General features: G+C 31.7%; 1 protein-coding gene across 1 annotated transcript in view; it reads left to right on the top strand.

Annotated features, from left to right (window-relative positions):
• The first annotated feature begins 415 nt into the window (after nt 1-415).
• LOC118194373 (putative nuclear hormone receptor HR3) overlaps nt 416-14480 on the top strand; it is a 147180-nt gene continuing 133115 nt past the window's right edge. Inside the window, exon 1 of the mRNA XM_035365523.2 lies at nt 416-953. Coding sequence (XP_035221414.1) covers nt 869-953 — 85 coding nt within the window. The 5' untranslated portion in view covers nt 416-868. The remainder of the gene's footprint in view (nt 954-14480) is intronic.

Below are 14480 nucleotides of genomic sequence, written 5' to 3'. Positions count from 1 at the left end.
ATCTTAGAATATAATTAGAAAATTTCAAATTGGACGTTTTTTTTTAGTTAATATTTCACTATTTTATTTAATCAACTCTCTTTAGATATCTTCATTTAGGTTTTTGTATTTTTAGATATAAAAGCCGGAATAAAATTTAAACGTTCGAGACATGCCCTCCAGTTCAAATCTCTCTAGCCCCCTCTTCCATGAGGGAGGAAAGAAACGTAGTATCTCTATCCTTTTCTCCGCAACTCAGTAAAGATCACGAAAGAAACAATAAAAAAAGAAAAAGAAAGAAAAGAAGGGAAAAGATCGTGGCCTGAGACTGTAAACAAACAAGTCCGTAGCGGTAGGCTTGGCGACGGAATTGGCGCGATTCGAAACCCGGTAGAGGAAGTGAAGGCAGAAACGGCGGAGGAGCGACCGTAGCCAGCGTTTCGAACTTCCCCGCGGTACGCAGTTCTCCACTTCACATAACGGTACCTACGAGCGAACAGGTGGGAAGCGGATAAACACGGTTCTCGTGCGTGCATGCAGCAATCCCGGGAACACTCTTCTAGGCCTAACTGTTTTCTTCTCCTCCACCCTCCTCTACCTATTCGCGGCGGTAAACAACAGCGTGGTGGTGGTGGTTGTGGTGGTTCATCGTCTGCTGCAGCATCGAATCGCGAGTGGATTAATAATATTTTGTTGCTTCAACAGCAATGGCGTATGGACAGGTTAGATGATTGTTGGACTTGTGCTTACTATCAACTTCCACCGAAAGAACAGCAACAATCGTAGCAGCGTGTCTGTCGTCTGCCCGCTAGTTCTTTGCGCGGCGGGCTGTGTACGTTTTCCATTTGGAAGAAAATTAAGGGATTGACAAGTGCTTCGCAAGATTCGGATGGTGCTTCAAATGTCTTGGTGTACTACCAGCTTCGGCAAAGTGGAGGTGGCGCAGCCCCAAACGTCCACGGGTTCCATTAAAGGTCAGTACTCTACTTCTCTCTAATTTTTATTCATTTTTACTTCACCACTGTTCCAATCGACGGGGGTTGGGGTGGTGGTCACGTGCGACTCCACGCGCTTGGGAATGCCATTGCGGTAAAGAAGAACGTTGCTTACTGCTATCTGAAAATATAAGTTCCGTCGTCTGTCTGCGAAAATATCCTATTTTCTCCCTTTTAACAGCCAGTGCCAGTTTATAGATATAGTCCGAGGTACGCAGTGGTAACTAGTGTAGAATTGCCTTGGAAGCGATAACAACAAATAATATTTGATTTGTTTCTTCTTTGGGAATAACAAAAAATAGACGTTTCAGATGACTTGCAATTTTGTATAACATACGAACCTCAGAAATTTTTTGTACATTTGAATGCTGCAGCACAACACCAAATTATTAGACGTTATCAAATTTAGTGTTGCATGTGGAACGAATATGTATTTTTTTGGATCTGAGTGGTTGATTTCAAAGAATGCAAGTGTTTCATATATTTAATGTGTTTCATGATAGTTACTAAAAAATCTGTAAAAAAAAAATCGATCGTCAGCCAGCATGCCCAACTTGATTCGGTGCAATACTTTAGCCCTTTCAAATTATTTCATTGTTTTGAAAAGAATCAGTTAAAAAAATGATTCAATGATTTGATTAAGGCACTCTCTCTTGGCATTTCCTGAAATCTGCCCTTTGAAAAACACCAGAGGTACTGTGACGAGGATTTTTTTTTCTTTTCGATAAAAGACCTTTGATCAAAAAAAAAATAAATAAAAAAAAAATCCGCTTTCCACGGCATCCAGTATAAATAAAATATGAAGGGTAACTGCCTACACAGGAATTCAAAATTTTCCTCAAAATTTATGAAGCTTTATATTTTTCCTCAGACTTTTTAATACTACGCGTTATTTTTTAAAATGATAAAACAGCTCTATTCATTTCTCAGATCTTTCTATAAAAATCTTTTTAATAAAATTTCTGTCTTAATCTCTTGACCTTTAAACAAGAACCATGCTGGTTGTGAAATTTTCTAGATTCTTTCAAAAGCAATTTAAAAAATAAATATAAAAATGAAGTAATGATTGCCTACAAATGCGCTGTTATAGGATTTTTTCCTGTTTCTCTTGAGATTATTGAAAAATTTGTAATCCTTTTACGATATCAATTCAGTGCGTTAAAGATAGTGACGGTTGTTCATAATATGTTGCTATGTCAGAATACGTTTTGAGTTCTGACTTTTTTTACTTCTTTCTAAAGTATATGTTAGCATCTAATTTTTTATTTAATTTAGAAATATTAGATTTTGATGTATTTTATAAGTACACACATTTTTACAATGGCACTATTCGGTATTTAGGCATTTTTAAGGTATTCTCTTATTTAACTTTATGTAGAGGGTAATCGTATAGAAAAGCAGTTATATTTTGGCTGTAATTTATGTCTGGAGAAATGGCAACATGTAATTTATGTAATCTTTAGCTGTTATTTAATATTTTCCATCTGAAATTCTAAAATCTTCTGGTTTTTTTTTTTTTTTTTTTTTTTTTTTTTTTTTTTTTTTAGTAATTACCGGATACATGTTTTAATAATGTACAAAATTACTTTACATCATTTTCATTTATAATTCGTGTTTATTTAGCGGATATTAATTAACCCGGAAGTGATAATTCCAAAATCAAAATTTGTGGCGCATTAACCTATTTAAACTGTAGCTAAAATGATAAATTCTTTTAGTTTAGAACAAACCAAAACGTTTTATAATATCAGTTAAATGCTATTTAAAATTTTTTCTGACGAAATGTTGATGGTATTTAGTCTATGCTTAAAATTTATCCCTTTAATTTTTTAGAAGTAATTACTGTTTAGTAGAAACTGAAATATCAATGAATAGTTTATTCTAATATCTCATAATTTTGAAAAATTGGCCAAAATGCTTAAAATCCTCAATTTAAATATGTATTAATTTAATTTTTGTAAATAAAATAATCTTTGACGGTGGCAGGCATTAGCTTAAAGGTGTTCATAAATTTTGTAAATAAAATGGCCGTTGCCATTCTTTTAGACCGTGCAAAAAGTTCATAATTTTTTAAATGCCGGAAGCAAAAGGCCATTCTATTTCATAACCGTGGAATTTACTATCGTCTTATCACGGAGCATCATCTCTGTCAGGTCAAAGTTTCAACGGTTATCTCTTTCTCCCGCAGTCACAGCTGGTTTTGGATTCTATTCCCACTTACGTTGAGGCAGCTTCATTCTTGCTGATTAGAACAATGTTTATATTTGCATGTTTTGTATCGTACACTTCCGTAATTAGTGCCAACGTTCGCTTGTAGTATTCACTTCATATACAAGAAATATTTGAATGCATAAATATGTATTCACTTCGCAGTTTTATATGTTGTTGAGAATTAATACTTTTCCTCTTTTTTCAAGTTTTCAAAAAACATTAGACGATAGATAGCTTTCTTGCCCTTTAACAAACTCGCTTATGATTTATAACATTATTTTTTTTCAAATAAATATTTATAATCATAGGTACATTGTTTAGTTTTTTTTTCTACAAGAGTTTTTTTTCTTTACCGAACTTTTCTGGAAAGCTGTCCGCGATTAAAGTAGCTATAAAGTGCTATGCATTTCGTTCTCATCAAATAAAATTTTGTTTTTTAATTTCTCATGTGTGTTTAAATCAAGAGTTTTTGCAAGAATACTAATGCATGTGTTAAATTAACAGCAGCATATTCTTTAGAATTCTGGAAAAATTACTAAAAGAAGAGAGGAATTATTTTATATGTATAGTTTTTGTTAAACAGAAAATATGTTGAAAATTTAAGTTAATAGCTCAAAACTTTTATTTTGTTGTCTACATTGTAGTTTTATGCATATTTTTAATGGCGTATGAATAGTATTTGCGCGTTAGTCATTCACAAAATAATTACTAATTTCAAGCTGAATTCTATGAATGGAAATTATTATTGCATTTATTTTATTTATTTTTATTATTAACTAATAGAAGAATCCTTTTCCGTGTGTTATTCAATAAAATGATGTTGTTTCCATACCTTTCATTTAAGTTAGATACTATAAAAGTAAATTTCTTTTAATAGTTTGTTAATCGCTCAGAAAATCATTTCAATGTGGTCTTCTCGACAGCATTTTGTGACGACGAGTATTATTATTTTATATCATGAACGTCATAAATGGTTTCAGCCTCCTATAATAAATCGATTATAACATTCGTAACTGTGCCTTCAGCATAATGTTATCGCCTGCATTAAAAATAAAAAGGTAAGACGATGTTTTGCTGTAAAAAATAAATTGGAAGCCGGCTTTACGTTTTTTTATTCATTATTTATTTTCTCTTCTCTCTTCTCCAATTGCTAATATACCGTTTCTATAGTTTAATATTTTTTCTTACGCATACCTATGCAAACAAGAACCGCAGAAATAAGCTCCGGAGCTTTTAAAATTGGAATTTTTTTGTAGTGAATTTTAATTGTTTTAACAGCAACAGAAATTTGTTTCGCAAGTAAGCAATATTTTAAAAAAAAATTTTATTTAGGAAGTAAAATAATTTGAGTTATCTATTTGCATTTTTTTTAATTATATCTATTCAGTCGTTCATAGAATTATTACAAACATGAATTTTAAGCTGAATGGGAATTATTATTACGCGAATTTTACTTATTCGTTCAGAGTTATTAAAATTGTTAAGAAAAAACCTGTTAGTGGTAAATTCTTCTCTTGGATACTAGATTGTATGCTTTGACTTCTCTGCTTTGACGCCGGTAACCTTATAATAGGACGTAATTTGTTTGTTCCGTTCCCTACGTTATAACGAGGCAGGTCTATATTTTCTTCACAGATCAAAATCCCTTTTCTTCATTTGCAAAGTCTCGTTAACAAGTCTGGCTGTGGTATAAGCAACAATTTCGTATCGTCATTCGTATCTGATGACGTCGGAGTTAGTGTCGCGCTGGTGCATCGTCGACTGGTCGTCGAAGAGGTCGTGTAGAAGGTCGTCTGGTATTTAGAGAATAATAACAATAATAATGAGAAGTATCTCAATGAAAAAGAGAGCATGTGGAAGGTAAATTCGAGAACTAAGGAGCGTCCTCCTGAGGTCTCTCGGAAACATAACGCTAGAGCTTACACGCGAGAATGACTGATGTGAATCATTATCTATCTGCCGTAGAAGATAATGAGTATGTGGATCCGAAGAGCCTTGTCTGGCAGTTGCTGATATTAAGTAACTCTTGATACCAGTTTTAACAGTAGACAGAACTGTATTGTGGCATGTAAAGGTAACAATAGCTTTGACCCAGCCTTCAGATACATACATCGAAGAATATAGGATAAATTAGGGATCTTAGGCTTAAAGTTGTTTCATTTACAATGCGACTTAACTTCTGTGGCTAAAAAAAGTACTGTAGTTTTTTGTTGTAGGTTTCTGGATAAGTTGTGGTTTTGGTTGTTATGTGGGTGTTACGATAAACTAAATGTAAATAACGAAACTAACGACAAAGCATGATTCTCCAAGTATCAGAGTTTTTTCTCTGTCTACATATAATATAGTTAAATATAATATATATATATATATAGTTAAAAATCCATTATTAATTAAATTATTTAACGGGAAAATGCAAAAATCGAACGACAGCTGAAAATTTGGGAGATATTTTTAGCAAAGAATTTTTTAATTTGTATGCATACATACTTGTTTACATGCGTATTAAGTAAATAAATATAGATACCAAATGAACAGTTTGTGATTTGGGTTTATATGCATATATAATATTGTTTCGTATTGTAATTTTTATTACCCAACTTTTTTTTCTTCTGAACTTTTATATTATTTTACTGTTGATTTTTATTTACAATATTTTTATCCGATACTTGAATAGTTTCTGTGCCGTATTTAATCATCTAGAATTTAAGGAGCATTTTTAAACAAAAAAAAAAAAAAAAAAAATCAAAATTCATTTCCCCCCCCCCCTTGTAATAAGATATTCGGTTACTATATATTTTAGCGTTTTCTTTTGCTACAACGAATTCGGCTCTTTTCCGGGTTTCAAAAGATGGGGTTAAAACCCTCCATCCTAAAGGAGGCATGTATAAATTTCAAAATGAGACAGACCTTGTTAAAACCCCTCTTCTGTTGTTATTCCCTGGCATTGAAAAGAAGACGGCGAGAGAGCGAGCGGTATTTTAAGGTCAAACACCTTACTGTAGCAAGAAGTTTTTTTTTAACCCCCTCCGTTAACACTCCCCCCCCCATCTTTCCCCTTCTGACCCAGTAACATCCGAGTCGTAGCATCCGTTCATCGGTGACGTTTCACGGTACAGAAACAGAGCAGATGGTCGATTTTTTACGCATCTGCATTTTAAGTTTGTTTTGAATTCATAAATTGTTTTGTTTTTTACTTGTAGTTTCTTTCTTTTTCTAAATGTGTTGTGCTTTTTATCGCTTAATAAAAAGCGTAGACACGCGTGTTTATGGTTTTAATTTGCGTTAATTATAATATATTAACTAAAAAACATCGCTGTCAGCAGCCGTCGAACAATTTTTTCATATTTTCGTATAACATCGACAACTTTTAGAAAATGTGTCGCTATAAAAATTATTAGGTGGGGTTTTTCAGAATTATTTACAAGTAATTTTATCACAAAAATGCATGTTTGAAATAATTTCAATCAATTAAAAACATTTTATTTAATCCTAATACATATTTATCAAACTTCTTAATATCAGTACCCGATTTAGAATTTTCTAGCAGTTCTCTTAGGTCTTTTTCAGATAGAGGGAAGTCCAGGTGAATGGCATCACTCACTATTTCACGAATAAAATCGTCGTCATTCTCCCCATAGGTAATATCATCTTCAGTTGCAGCCATAGCATTGTTGATTCAATATTTTTTTCAGCAGTCCGATCTTTTCTAGCTTATTTTCCGAGTAGCTGAGAATTTTACAATCACTTTAAGTTCTTCTGGTAGTAAGCATCTAAGAGGCTTTCGAACTTTTGAGCAGAATTTGTAGAGTAATTTTAAATTCAAGCTATACACGGGTTTTCACATTTACTTGCATTTTTTAATATATGGTGCTACAACTTAATATATGGTGTTACAAACATTTTCTGTTAATTAACAATAAGGGTCCGAATATTGGCAAAAATTATAAGTTAGAAAGATCACACTAATAAGATGTTCTATAAATTACGTCAGTTTGGAGTATTATTCAAAATTAAGTAAAGCTACATTTTTAATTTTTACAAGTTTATTATTACTTACTTAAAACAATTTTTTAATAAAAAATTATGTCTCATGGGCTGAAAATGGTAAGTAAAAAACATGTCGATTTTTAACTGTACACGATTTTAATATATTTTCAGCATTATTAATCCTTCATTATTTATTATAATTTGCATCGACGCGTCGCTTACAGTTTTAGTACTGATTAACATTTCTGATGAAATTGAGAATAGAATGCCATTGGCCAGCCATTTTCTGTATAATAAATGAAATGCCGCTTTCATCTAGTGAAACTAATGTTCCGTAATTCGGCGATTTCGAGCAGAAATTAATGGCCGCATTGAATAGAGATTATATATTTGAAAATCTGACTACCGTACAGCTGTTCCCCTTGAGCGCATGCGTACGAGGGTAGTAAAACCAACAGTTCTGAATGGTAAGATAATGCAGTTTCGATTAAATTCTTGAATTTTCATGATTATTGCAATTATCTGTTCTCTACACGTATTGAAAGTAAGCTTAAAATCGCAAATTTGCGATAAATTGACATTGTTCCCAAATACCGATGTATATTTCTTTCATTTATGTTTTTATTATGTAAGTGCGTTGCTTATTACAACATTAATCATTTAAAAGCCGTAATAAATGTTATTCTATTATATGAATGCCATTAAAAATACGTTTCTTACAACTTGTTTTTAATGAAAATTATGTATTTCTTCTTGGGCACGCTATCGTCTGCAGTCAAAATAAAATACAGTGATTATAATGTAATTTTGTACTAATAGTCAAAATAAAAAACAGTGATTATAATGTAATTTTGTACTAATATATAGATTACGAAACACTTTATATATATATATATATATTTGTGTTTTAAACTTTGCTCAAAAACTTTGCTCATACATTTAAATATTCTCACATTTTTCTGTTTACAACATTTTACATTCAAGAAAAATATGTAGAAATAAGCGCAGCTTTTAAAATAGAAATTCATTTTGAATGGCTTTTAATTTTAACAGCATTCGTAAGTTGGCAGCATATTTTATATACGTCATTTTTTTTTTTTTTTTTTTTTTTTAATTTAAGAAGAGCGAAATAATTGTGTAGCTTTTTTTAAATAATTTTTTAATTTATTAAACTTTTTAAGGTTACTCTTTTTTCTTTATTAATTTTAGATGCCTTTATAGATTATTGAATTATGGATTATTTGGATTTTATTATTTGGATTCCATTTAAATCATGATTGCATTATTTTATGAATTTGGATTGCATTTTTAATTTTCTTCATGCAGTTTTATTAAACTATTAAATTTCTTCGTACGGTTTTCAACTTCAATCATGTGACAATGGTGTAACAATTTAAAAGTAACATTTGGGGGAGAAATATAAATAGAATATGTACTTTGTTAATAATAACCTACATTATTTCCTTCATGTGACTTAAATACAAATAAATGTTTAACAAGGAAATATTAGCCCTTATTTTGTGCAAAATGTATTAAATGAATAAAATTCATTTATTCCATTTTTTAATGAAAATTAGCTTTCTTTTTTTAATCAGGATAATGTGGATGATATGTAAGACTGAAACAGAATTTATATATAAAACTCAAGACATGTCTAATTATTTTAAATATTACAAATGTGTAAATATCCTTATCGTAATCATCTTTGTTTGGAGTACTAATTTAATTTACGCCCACCAGCGGCCGAGCGGTAAAGACGCTAAACACTGGTAGTTCGGTCCGAAGTTCGAATTATGAGAACGGGCTGGCTGCATGGGCGTTTTCGTGGTTTTCCCCATGTGTAACGTGTATACGAGCCAGTTCTCTTAGAAAGTCCTCCACGAAGGCATCCTTCCCTTCAGGCAGATAGCCTTCGTGTGCTTTGCCTTAATTGAATAATCCAATCCAATCCAATTTAATTTACTTAGCCCAGTGGTTTTATTCTTCACATCAAACTGCTAATGTGCTTGAAAGTTGAGGTAATTTATTCGTAGTAATTTTCTGCTAATTGTAAATACGGATTATTCCTCTTTCCTGTGCCCTTTTTAACTGCCTTCGGATTAATCGTGATTTTCAATTAACCGTCCATGTTGTCCACAGTTTTACTGCAGGAGTTGACTGTATGGTTATTGAAATATTTAGCGGAGTACGTAAGTAAAGAATTAAGAGCATTCATCCTTTTTGGCTTTGTGATATAGTGATCAGCTGATCTAAAAAAAGAATGGAAGATCTCATTTTGAATTTCTAGTCAGGACAATGGTGATTTTCCAAGATTCCTTATCGCGAAATACCTAATAACTCTGCAAATGTACCGTAATACATTTACGTAACGATACTGCGAGCGTTTAATTCTGTTTTTAAGTGCCAAAAGTAGTTACGATAGCTGTAAAAACAAAAATAGTTATCCGGCATGGTGACGCCCATATTACTTCGAATGAGGAGTTTCTTCTGCATATAAGAAAACGTACAACATTTTCTGTTTCAACGGCGTTACGAACAATGAAAGATTCTGAAGAAGCAGTAATGGAAAACTAAAAAGGTTAAATGGAACATTCACGTAGCATTTCGCAATATTTTAGCTTTCTTTTGAACCTCCCCCGATTTAAACACTATTGACAATTAATTGCGGCCTTGGGGGAGGGAGGAAGGAGAAGCCACGAAGAAAAGTTGTGAATACTTGCGTGGGGGAGGCGAAGACAAGGGGGGGTTACCCACAGAAGCGCTCGACAGACGAGATCATCGAGAAAAATGAGCGTGATAAAGAGCAGGGTGATTCCAAATTCACAATGGATGGAGATGCAGAGGAGTTCTGCGAGAAGTGGTGATGTTGGTGAGGGGAAGGGAGTGTGGGTGACCAGGAAGAGAAGAAGAAGCATTCTACGGTGCCGGCTTGGCGCCTCTTTCAACCAACTCAGTACCGTTAGGGGGTTGTACGGAAATTGAGTTGAAGAAGTTAATGTTGCGCATGGTTTTCTTTCAAATTTCTAGAAAACTTTAAAATCATTTGCATTGTATGAGACGACTATGGAACAGTTTTTTTTTAGACTGCTTCGCGGAATTTACTAATATTAAATTCTACTATTTTGTACTTTTATGCACGTTAAAGTAAATAATTAAAAAAATTCCCTCAAAAATTACATAAACAATTTTTAAGTTTGAAAATCATGCAATTTATGCTTAATTTTCTTAAACGCACAGTACTCGATATTACATTGCACATCGAGATGAATTATTTCAAAAGGCACTCGCGGTTTTTAGCTTTTTAAAAAAAATTTATAACAGTCATTAGTTTTAATTTTTAACGTAGACCGCACTATGTACAGGAAAAGGGTTTAGAAATTCTGCAGTTAAGCTGCTGTAAAATATTATAAACGTATTTTATTTATGATATAAAATGACAGTTGCTGCAAAATGTTCTTAAGAAGTCCATATAAAATTAACTTTTTGAGTGTAAATTCAAAAACTTAACGCTGTATTCAGAAAAATACTTTTAGAATATCAAAAATAAATCAGAGATCGTCGATTTGCTATAACGCTTTTGTATTGTCGCGGTTTTATCGAAAAGAGAGATAACATCCCGTCTCTGCTGTTTAAAAAAATGTATAAGTTTATACTTGTACACCTTTTGCTAATGAACAGATATTAATTCTTAAAAAATAAATAAGTGCGATGTTATTTACGAGTAAGCATTAAAATTTTATTAAAAATTTAATTCTCAGTGTCCCCTTTTTGTTAATCAGCAATGGGCTTCAAGCATACCTGTTTTTCAATATCCTCAAATAATTTCCAAATTCACATGCTTTTGGGGATTTGTATACGAGCCAGTTTCCCTTAGAAAGTCCTCCACGAAGGCATCCCTCCCCTTAGGCAGATAGCCCTCGAGGCTTTGCCATGATCACACACACACACACATGCTTTTGGGAAGAGTATAGGATCTTCAAATAGACCGGAAATAATTTTTTTTATTATTATTATTTTACTTGCTTTGCACTAAGCATTTTATTTTTGTGAAAAATTGAGTTTTAAAAATCTTACTTTGTAACACGGAGTAATTTTTATTTCATTAACTGCTTTTTTTATTATTTATTATTTTTATAAGCTTGATTAATGGAGAATTTTTATGGACTTCTGTTGTGAGAACTCGAAAAAAATTTTAAAAGTATCGATTAAAATCATAAATATTATTTCTGAAAAAGAGAAAACAAAATTAACATGAATAAACTGACAGTCAAACTTAATTATGCACGGAAAGGATATTATTAATAGAATATTATTTGCATAATTAAACTTTATTGTGCAAATAGTATTCTATTAAAGATGTACTACATTAGCTTTATGTTGAATAAAATATTATTTGAAAAGTAACTGATTGTCGTGTAAGCCGAAAAGGCTTACATGGCTAGACCTTATTAAGCTTAAGCCTCTTATATACAATTTTATTGAATTGCATGTAATGCATACTTCTTCTGTTGCTAGCGAAATTTGGGAAACTGAATATATATATACGTCTATGATACTTCATGAACATAGTTATAAAGGCATATACATACGCTTTTATAACGACTTCTTTTACAGCGTACGCTAAAATTCAGACGACTTTTTTACGGGGTAAAGCTAACTGTAGTGTTATTAAATATCCGGACATATGGTTAAGATAAGGGAAGTTTAGACATATGGTTAAGATTAATTGCAATAATGTGTAGATAATATTTTTTGTCTTTAATTGTTATAAATGCAATCTGTTAATTAAGAAAATGTAAGTAAACGCATCTTAAAATGGTGCTACATTGACATGCATTTTTTGCAGGACTGACTTCAAGAAGTTCTAGCAGATGTATTCGATAAAAACCCTGATAAACTTCATTCCATTTGATAATATTCCATCGTTTGCTGACCATTGTTCCTCAGATAATGTGCAGAGGCGGGTTTTTTTTTCTTCTCTATCTCTCGCGCATGTCAACGTTCTCGAATCCGAGGCAATTAGCGTGGAAATAGAGTTCTGTTCGATTATTGTTCTCTCGAACCATTCCATTGCGACAGAAGCGCTATGAAATGTTGGTGTATTGTTGAACAATGAGCTGCATTAAAAAACAGTTCTTAAATATATTTTATTATTGGATGGCTTTGTAATATGTGCGAGGAGTTGATTTAAAATTTGACCTGGTTTTTTGTGATTGTATCGCAGACGACAGTTTATTGATGACCTAATAGTGAGCAGAGGAACAATGTGTCATTGAAATATGCAGAAACTAATGATAAAATGTTTGTGAATTTTTTGACGCTTTATTCATTCTTTTTTCCGAAATTTTATGTCCGTACAGAAAGTTCGATTTTTGAAAACTAATCGAATGAATGAATGTTTTTCAGGAAATAATACAAGCGAAGAACAGAAATCTTCAAATGATATATAATATATTACAAATGCAAATAAAACAATAGCTGTGTGAAATATATGGTATAATGAGAATACATTATAAAAGTTTTAACATTTGATTGCTTGATTTTCCTTTTTTTTTTTTTTTTTTTTTTTCCCGTTTTTCGTCCTGTCTTCTCCTAGTCCCAAAGCGAGGCGGTTTGTAATCTTCGCGGCTTAAGATTTTTATTAAGCTTTCATATTTCAAAAGTGCACTACTTATCATTGTAGTAAAGATAATCATTTAAAAACAATCCTTGCTTTTGAATGATATTTTGCAACAAATATTATTAATATATAGAAAATTAATTAACGAAAGATATTTTATGTTATGCACTTCTAATACGTAATTCCTGCCTAATCTTCTTTCTTTGTGTGCTTGAATAATATTTTGCAACAAATATTATTAATATATAGAAAATTAATTAACGAAAGATATTTTATGTTATGCACTTCTAATACGTAATTCCTGCCTAATCTTCTTTCTTTGAGTGCTTATGATTCGTTTAAAAAAATAAAAGCTAGTGATAATGATAATATTTTATACTAATATATATTCCATATGTTATATGTTTCTTTTTACTATTTATTTCTTTACTGAAATGCCATTTTGAAAATGATTCTGACGTTTCTGAAAGCCTACCAACGGCCGAGTGGTAAAATCGCTGAACACTGGTGGTACCGATCTGTGTTCGATTCCAGGCGGATGGCTGGCTGCATGGGCGTTTTCGTGGCTTTCCCAATGTGCAGCTACTATACGAACCAGTTTCCCTTAAAAAGACCTCCACGAAGGCATCCCTCCCCTTAGTCAGATAGCCTTAATATGCTTTGCCGTAATCAACTAAATCTGACGGTTCTAAAAAAATTTCAAGTATTTACTTTAAAAGTTAGTTTTTCTAAAATTGTAGTGGCATATTTTACTTTTGAAGTGCGCTTCTTACCTTTGCACAAATGATAAATTTTAGTCAGAAAATTTAATCCTTTTATGAATGGCAACAGTGTTTTTGTTTGCATTTTAATTTCGCAAAAGATTACTGCATAATCTTTTGCTGAAGATATATTTTGTTATCATTAACTAAAAATTTTTGTATCTCTTTCAAATGCGTAACTTTCTGGATTACGAACTAGTTAGCAACGTGTCAGCACTGTATTTTTTTCTGATTTAACTAATTTAAATTAGTAATTTATTTGAGAAATAGTAACAAATAAAAAGTGTTTTTAAGTCAAACAAATAAAACTATTTTGCAATAACTAAATGAAATTTATTTCACTAATAAAAACAAATTTGCCGTAAACAATAAAAATTTTTACTTGAATAATTAATTATTGCCACAAACGATAAATGAAAAATATCAGTTTTTATTATTGTTAATAAACAGGAATTTTAATACTTTGCTGAACTGTATTTTAACAATGCAAACTATTTTTAAATAACTATTTTTATTCGTGAATTTTCTTTGTAATACAATAACATTTGGCACCTAATTAATTGTCACTTTCGAGATGTTTTCGCTTCCCTGAGTACTATAAAAGACTAGAAGCCTGCCAAGGTTTTTTTAGTGAATGCTATGACTATTTCTGTAGTCGTTATCATAAGTTTTAACAGTCATTATTTTATTACTTATTTATATTGACAGTTAAATTCTAGAACGCATTTCCGTAGTGGACTTAGCTGTCAGCTATTGTCATTCATAAATTATGCATGAGATGAGGGCGTGGTCATTTAATTTATGTCACCATCGCTCGAAGAATGTTCAGGTCAATGACCTTTCAAATAAATGAGGTGCATATTTAACTGGTAACTGGAAAAATATGGATGGCAGAAATTTATTAAGTGATCAACTAACAGTACTTTG

The sequence above is a fragment of the Stegodyphus dumicola genome, chromosome 5, assembly GCF_044657685.1.
Source record: "Stegodyphus dumicola isolate Sdum_Otavi_A_Nest chromosome 5, ASM4465768v1".
In the NCBI taxonomy this organism is placed as follows: domain Eukaryota; kingdom Metazoa; phylum Arthropoda; class Arachnida; order Araneae; family Eresidae; genus Stegodyphus; species Stegodyphus dumicola.
This window is presented reverse-complemented; position numbering and strand designations above follow the sequence as displayed.